General features: G+C 46.4%; 1 protein-coding gene across 15 annotated transcripts in view; it reads right to left on the bottom strand.

Moving 5' to 3' along the window:
- Positions 1 to 8,556, bottom strand: part of NCOR1 (nuclear receptor corepressor 1) — a 238,392-nt gene that overhangs the window by 49,245 nt on the left and 180,591 nt on the right. For all 15 annotated transcript variants that reach the window (XM_023764861.1, XM_023764867.1, XM_023764865.1 and 12 more), the window contains one exon: positions 6,084 to 6,279. In XM_023764861.1, coding sequence (XP_023620629.1) covers positions 6,084 to 6,279 — 196 coding nt within the window. The remainder of the gene's footprint in view (positions 1 to 6,083; positions 6,280 to 8,556) is intronic.

Below are 8,556 nucleotides of genomic sequence, written 5' to 3'. Positions count from 1 at the left end.
ATAGGGGGAGGGGGGCCCTCCCCCGCCGCCCCTAACAGAAACAAATGGGGGGGGGGGGGCGGCACCGTCCCCTGATCAGCCCGTCAGGTTGCCTCCCACAGAGGGAGGCTAGCTGGCAACGGTGGGGTGATGGGGGGCGGGCGCTGTCCCCCTGATGCCCTGTCCTCGCCTCCCGCAGAGGGAGGCCATGCGGCAGCAAAGGCAGGGTGATGGGGGCAGCGCCGTCCCATGATCGCCCGTCCAGTCACCTCCCCACAGAGGGAGACCGGGTGGCAGCGGCGGGTGATGGGGCTGTCAGTAGGACATCCCCTGAGGACTCTTGGACTGTGAGAGGGCACAGGCTGGGCTGAGGGACCCCCCCGACCCCCCCCAGTGCACGAATCTTCATGCACCGGGCCTCCAGTAAATAATCAGATCAGTAAGTATTCTAACACTGTGAAAAGTTAAGAAATAAACCAACTTCCAAAGAAAATCACTTCTTCCTTTCTGGAGAATTTAACATGATAGTGTATGATAAATCTTTTGTCTATTTTGCAATTTCCAGTATGTTTATAATTATATTAGAGGCCTGATGCACGAAATTTGTACAAGGGGCTCAGCCCTCGCAGCCCCTCACCACCCCAGCCGGCCCTCGCAGCCTCTTCTGGGCCTCACAGTCCTGGCTTCATCCAGAGGGTCATCCCAACGGTCGTTCTGGTGTTCAGTCTAATTAGCACATTAGCTCTTTATTATATAGGACTAGAGGCGCAGTGTACTAATTCGTGCATGGGTGGGGTCCCCTGGCCTGGCCAGTGATCAGGTCCATCTCACCCAGTCCTGATTGGGGCCAGCCGGCTGGGGGGATGGACTGCGGGAGCTTGGCCGGCCATGGGAGGTTGGCTATGGGAGTGCACTGACCACCAGGGGGCAGCTCCTACATTGAGCGTCTGCCCCTGGTGGTCAGTGCACGTAATAGCTACCGGCTGGTCATCCAGTCATAATGGTGGCTTAGGCTTTTATATATATAGATGGAAAAATCCACTCTATTGCAGTAGTTCTTAAAGAAAAAGACAAAAATCAAAATTTATATGGTTCTAAATACAGCTATTTAAATCATTATGTATTCTGCCCTGACCGGTTTGGCTCAGTGGATAGAGCATCGGCCTGCGGACTCAAGGGTCCCAGGTTTGATTCCGGTCAAGGGCATGTACCTTGGTTGCGGGCACGTCCCCAGTGGGGAGTGTGCAGGAGGCAGCTGATCGATGTTTCTCTCTCATCGATGTTTCTAACTCTCTATCCCTCTCCCTTCCTCTCTGTAAAAAATCAATAAAATATATTTTTTAAAAATAAAATAAAGTAAATCATTATGTATTCAGAGCCGAAAAATAAATAACAAAAACAAACTACATTCAGCTGCATAAGAGTATTAACTCTTATTTCAATTAGCTTTTGTTAACCAGCATTAGAAGTTCAATTCTAACTCTGTCTCTACATATGTAAATTTGAGTTCCTTCACTGTATGAAAAAGGTTTCAAACTAAAGCAAGGGTCAATTTGTGTAAATGTTACTGAAAAATTAAAGCAATTGTTCCCTAAATATTTTTTTCAAGCTTTCTATAGATGGAAAGGCTTTTATGCCACCTAAAAAGGGCACATCTAAAATAATTATTTGTACCACTGACTTTAAGAGAAAATGAATGTAAACAGCTGGACAACAGGTGCTGGTTTATATATACATCACATTCTCACTGTATTTAACATTCTATAAACTACTTTATGATGTTGCATTAAAAAGATTTGTGTCACACATTCCAGAAACATGCAATTTAATTGTAAATATATAAATGTTATTTGGAAGATTATCCTTTACACTGAAATGAAGGATAGCTATAAATGCAGGAGAGACTTCAGGCACTTGTTAAATAAATTACTGAATGAACATATCAGGTAGATTAGTAAAAACAAAACTTAACCTTAGGATAAAATGTAATAAACCATCCCAGTTTGTAGAGCATCACCTTGAACCAAATTTGTGTCATATTAATGAACATCTTGGTGTCATATTAATCAAGAATATAAGACCACTGCATTCTGATTAAAAATTAGGATATCATTCGAGTCTAAACCCCATGGATTAAAAGGTATACTGACCACAGAGAAATGCAGTTCACAGTTTGGAATCTCAGAATTTGGGGCTCTATAAGCTGGTTCAGTCTTTCAGCTCCTAATATAACCCATTTTGTAAAGTAGATCAAGAAAAAATACTGAGGTCCTAAATTACATATATATATTAGAATGATTCAGATATTATTAACTGAGTAATGTTAAACTTTAGCATGAATTCAGTAAATACCATTTGAATGTCATTATTTTCTAGGTTTTAATTCTTCCTCACAAAACTTATTCTAAATCATTTATGGAAGAAGTAGATCAACAAACTTTTAAATTATTCTATGATAGAGGCCCGGTGCATGAAAATTTATGCACTGGAGGGGGAGGGGTTCCTCAGCCCGGCCTGTCCCCTCTCACAGTCCGGGAGCCCTCCGGGGCGGGAGGCAACCCAGCGACTAGGGGAAGGCAACGCCCCCATCACACCTTTGCTGCTGCCACTGCCGGCAGTGCAAGCCTCGGCCAGCCCTGGTTACCTGAGCCTTGGGCAGCCCTGGGCAGCTGCCATCTGAGGCTTGCCTGTGCCTTGGACCGGCCCTGGGTGGCTGGGGGGCTAAGGGGATAGGGGGACTCCGGAGGCAGGCGTGCGGAGCGGCGGCGGGCCCGGCCTTGCTGCATGCCTGCCGCCCCAGTGGGGCTGAGGGGACTGGACGCTGCCATCTTGTGGCTGAGGGCGCCGCCATCTTGTGGCTGAGGGCGCCACCATCTTTGAGGGCATGGTGGTCAATTAGCATATTATCTCCTTATTGGCTGTGGGCACCGCCATCCTTGAGGGCGGGGCAGTCAATTAGCATATTCCCTCCTTATTGGCTGTGGGTACCACCATCTTTGCTACGGAGTGAGGGTCAATTAGCATATTCCCTCTTTATTAGATAGGATAATTTATCATTTTCATGACAGATTTTCTCATAGTTGAAATGCTCTTAGGCTCTTCTCAATCCATTTATACTTTGTGGTCCATTTAATTAATTCCTTCAATATAATTACTGAGTAATTATTGACACATTATGTCAATTACTGAATTAGAGTTTAAGAATTTTCTAGATACAATATAGTAAAAGCCCAAAGTTAGCAATGTTTTTACCTTCATTCAAGAAATATTTGTTTAGCATCTATTACATACCCAGTGTTGGTGGGTATAATACTATGGCTCACATTTTTACTTGCATAAGGTTTACGTTTAAACACTAACAATCTCCTATTTAAAACGAAGCCCTAGAGTGCCGGGGAGCGCAATCGCACTCCTCCTGTCTTTTGCCAAAAGTGCCGGGAGCGCTATCGTGCTCCTCCTGCAGTGTCACTATTAGATGCTAGTAGTTCACTCTTTATTGACAGATGGCACCTAAGGAAAATCAGCAAAAATGCCTTGGCAATTTTAGCATAGTTCCTAGGATATTGGTTGGCACTCAAAGGGTTAATATAAGCAGTTCAACATGTCATAGAACTAATAACTCATTATTAGTGTGACTGGCGTAGGAGTCAGCAGGATCAGTTAAGTATCACAGTTCCTGTTTTACATTAAATGGCCCTTGAAATGCATGGCATCCTACAGCTAATAGCTCTTACCTATAAAAGGTACTTGCAAAGAGTCTTCTGAATCACTGTAAAAAAACTAAACCATAATCACAGAAGACTTTACTATCGTAGCACACAGCCCATAAATTATCACCAGAACACATGTGCCATCTAATAACCAACCATACCAGAACTTAATAAATTTTAGAAATCGCTGCCTTTCTTCTTTTAGAAGAAACAAGTGTATCATGTACCAACTAAAAAAGCTTGCACATCTCAAATCTGTCACTTGAAATAAGTGATGTAACAATGATAATGGTAACTCTGTGGTATTTATTTATACTATTATTACATAACTAGTGGCCTGGTGAACGAATTCGTGCACATTGAAAGGAAATTAATTAGAAGAAATATTTTAATATTGCTATTCGCCCTTTCTTTATAATAGAAGTGTCAACCAAATTCACGATCGACAATGACAGATGGAAACACGTGTGCAATTGGCACCAGCGAGAGCTTTATATGTATTGTGCATGCACAAGTCAACTTAGCCTTTTATAGATGTAGAATATACTTACTTAATTAGACCTGCTTTCTGATTTAGCTAAACTTTTTCCAGCCCAATGAAGCACCCCAACTTCTCTTTCAGGTAATTGTCAGCAACACAGCAGTAATTATCAACACAACGCAGATTATTATTGTAGATCACGCAGGGAGAATAAAGGGCAAAATATTTAACTGCAGCAGTGTTTGACTATATTCTGCACAGTGAGAAAACCTGAAGTCATTTTCAAGGTCTACCATTTCTTACTTCTTTTCAGTCGGGTCAAGTTTCTAAGCTTTCTAAATCTCCGTTTTCTGGCTAATGAAAAGAAAATAGGATTCCACCGAGTCTCCTATCTACCTATTCCAGGACTTCTGTGAGGATCAAATGAGATGAGGCATAGAATACGCTTCACAGACATTTGGTTAAAGTGTAAAATGTTTGCACCTGGCTATAAAGCAAGTTGTGTTCCTGGGCTGAAGAAACTCCAAGGAGGCTAGTTGCTAGGGAGAGGAAAACAGGCATTGATATGTGATGTCATTACCCAGTGCCCACAGCCACTGTTTCTGGGCTGGGCAGGGCTGTGGGCTGCATTTTACACTATGGGGTCTCAGCAACATCGGTTGCAATTTGGTGGGCTGTCGCTTCAGGGTGGTGGCAGGGCCTGTGTCCCACTTGGGGGAAGTCAAGTGTTGCTTTGCGGATGCCAGGTCTGCGGTGCTGTTTCTCTGTAAATGGCCAGTGCGCATCACAGCAGCTCCTGTGTTGAGTGTCTGTCCCCTGGTAGTCAGTGCATGTCATAGCGACCAGTTGGACGGTTAGACACTTAGCATATTAGCCTTTTATATATATACATATTAATTACTATGCAATATTATATTACATTACATTATATGTTATATATAAAATAAAGCTGAGCATGTGTTATAAAACCATACTGAACATTCTTTTTTTAAAATATATTTTTATTGATTTCAGAGAAGAAGGGAGAGGGAGAGAGAGAAAAACATCAGTGATGAGAGAGAATCATTGATGGGCTGCCTCCTGCACACCGCACAGTGGGAATCGAGCACACAACCCAGGTATGTGCACTGACTGGGAATCGAACCATGACCTCCTGGTTCATAGGTTGATGCTCAACCACTGAGCCATGTGGGTTGGGCTTAATGTTCATTCTTTCTTACAGGTTATAATTCCATCAAGGTAGATAGAATATTTGTACTTCACAAAGAAGAAAACCAAAGCTCAAAAAGGTTAAGGGATTTGGCCATGGCCACACAACTGGTAATGCTGGGGTGAGGGTTAAGTCAGGGTCTGACTGGCTCTAGACATTACACAAAGTTTCAGAGAATTAGAGTATTACCCTGTCAACTGTGATTGGTTTGGAGGACAAGATAACAATTCATTCTTTGAAAACTCAGATGAAGAGCATAAAGCATGGCTTTTATACATATAGATAAATATCAGAAAATTCAATAATACTAACATTACTTAATAACTTCACTAAAGCCCTGACTGGTTTGGCTCAGTGGATAGAGCGTCGGCCTGAGGACTGAAAGGTCCCAGGTTCGATTCCAGTCAAGGGCATGTACCTTGGTTGCGGGCACATCCCCAGTAGGAGATGTGCAGGAGGTGGCTGATCGATATTTCTCTCTCATCGATGTTTCTAACTCTCTATCCCTCTCCCTTCCTCTCTGTAAAAAATCAATAAAAATATATTAAAAAAAATAATAATTTCACTAAAGTCAATTCATCTGCTCAGAAAAAGTATAATGTATCAATTAATACGCTAGTAAATTACAAAGCACAAAGGCCACTACCTTTGTGTATGGCTTTGTTTCCTTTCAGGCAAGTTTTGTGATGAAAGCTCTACCTACCTTCCCACTCTCTTTTTGGACTCTTGGAGGTGCCACAGGGACTTGTGGAACTTCTACATTCCAAATCAATCTGTTCCTGCCTCTGCCGCTGCTCTTCCAGGAGTGCTGACTCATGCATCGCTTTAATGTGTCGCTGGTAGAGGGCATAGCCACTCACTTGGGTTCCAATTGGCATATTACATGGGGTGCAGGACACCTACAGGAAGAAAAAAAAGTAAATATGCCATGACCAACATAATAATTACCATCTGTTGCAACTAATGCTTATTTCTGTGATGTTACTGGTCAAAGTGATTTTACCATGTTTTAATCGAAATAATCTTCAAATATAATGATTGAAATGCTAAACAGTTACTTTCAGAAATGAACACAATATAAATCACAAAAGCTGTAATAAGATAAATCAAATTAGAAATTAAAACACCCTGTCTGCTTCTAACTTATGATGGTCAAATCCTTGGTAGCTCGACCCTGTGTCCTTACCCCTCCTCTCAATGTCCTTTTTTTACCACAGTCAGTTGGAGTACAGGGGAGTCTCCCCAGTTGGCCAAGACGGCAACAGGAGGAAGTTCTTACACTGAGGGGCCAAACACTAGAAAGATGGAAAGGCAGGGCCCCAGCAGGCCATAAAGATAGATATATGAATGGAAAGGCCCCAATGTGCCCAAAGCTAGGAAGATGAATGGAGAGAGAAAAAAAGCCCTACCCACCGTATTCTTATAACAACAGCAGGCTTGAGCAGGAAGAGAGATGGTTTTAGAGACAGGGAGTCCACTGTTCTTCCAGGTTGTATGGCACCTAAATAAAACATCTTTTTTTTTTATCCTCACCTGAGGATATGTTTTTATTGATTTTGAGAGAGGAAGGGAGAGAGGGAAACATTGATTTGAGAGAGAAATATCCATCAGCTGCCTCCTGTATGTGCCATGCCCCAACTGGGGATTGAACCCAAAACCTAGCTATGTGCCCTAACCAGGAATCAAACCCACAATCTTTATGATATACTAGAGGCCCAGTGCACGGAATTTGTGCACGGGGGGGGGGGGGTCCCCTCAGCCCAGCCTGTACCCTCTCAAATCCGGGACCCCTCGGGAGTTATCCAAATGCTGGTTTAGGCCTGATCCAATTCCCGCCCCTGCCCCCTGCCAGCCTGGTCACACACAACTGCCCCCCCCCCGCCAGCCTGGTCACCCCCAACTGTCCCCCCTTCCGCTGGTCACCCCTCACTGCCCCACTCTGCCAGCCTGGCCGCCCCCAACTGCCCCCCTGCAGGCCTGGTCGCCCCACGCAGCCCTCTGTTCAGTCGCTTGGTCGTCCCTCACTAAACCCCTGCTGGCCTGTTCGCCCCAAACAGCCTGCTGCTCAGTCATTTGGTCATCCCTGACTAACCCCCCTTTCGGCCTGGTCACCCCCACAGCCTGTTCGGTCATCCGTTCAGTTGTTTTGGTTGCGACGGTCGCTTAGGCTTTTATATATATAGACTAGAGGCCCAGTGCACAAAAATTTGTGCACTCGGGGGGGAGGGGGGGGGTCCCTCAGCCTGGCCTGTGCCCTCTCACAGTCTGGGACCCCTTGGGAGATAACGACCTGCTGGCTTAGGCATACTCCCAGGTGGCAGAGGGCAGGCCCAATCCCTAGGTGCAGCCCCTGGTCGGGCTCAGAGCAGGGCTGATTGGGGAGTTGGGGCGCCGACCCCTGTCATGCACAGAGCAGGGCGGATCGGGAGGTTGCGATGCCACCCTCAGTCATACTCAGGGTAGGGCCGATTGGGGGGTTGTGGCACCGCCCCGTCACACTCAAGGCAGGGTCGATGTGGAGGTTGCGGCGCCACACCCTGTGACGCACAGAGCAGGGCCCATCAGGGGGGTTGGGGCTCCGTACCCTGTCACGCACAGAGCAGGGCCCATCAGGGGGGTTGGGGCTCCGTACCCTGTCACACACAGAGCAGGGCCGATCAGGGGGTTGGGGAGCTCCCCCCTGTCATGCACAGAGCAGGGCCCATCAGGGGGTTGGGGAGCTCCCCCCTGTCACTCACAGAATAGGGCCGATAGGGGAGATGGGGCACCGCCCCCTGTCACACACAGAGCAGGGCGGATCAGGGGGTTGGGCGCCGCACCCTGTCACACTCAGGGCAGGGCCGATGCGGAGGTTATGGCTCTACCCCGTCACACAAAGAGCAGGGCCTGTGGTGGTGGGGGGGGGGGGTTTGGGGCACCGCCCTCTATCACCCACAGAGCAGAGCCGATCAGGGGGTTGGGGCGCTGCCACTGTCACACTCAGGGCAGGGCAAATGGGGAAGTTATGGCTCTACCCCGTCACACACAGAGCAGGGCCTGTGTGTGTGGGGAGGGGGGGGGGGGGTAGTGGCGCCCTCCTCTATCACCCACAGATCAGGGCCGATCAAGTGGGGTGGGGCGCTGCTACTGTCACACTCATGGCAGGGCCAATGGGGAAGGTATGGCTCTACCCCCGT

The sequence above is a fragment of the Myotis lucifugus genome, unplaced genomic scaffold (assembly GCF_000147115.1).
Source record: "Myotis lucifugus unplaced genomic scaffold, Myoluc2.0 scaffold_355, whole genome shotgun sequence".
Classification (NCBI taxonomy): domain Eukaryota; kingdom Metazoa; phylum Chordata; class Mammalia; order Chiroptera; family Vespertilionidae; genus Myotis; species Myotis lucifugus.
Note: the sequence above shows the minus strand (reverse complement) of the source record. Positions and strands in the feature narration are given on the sequence as shown.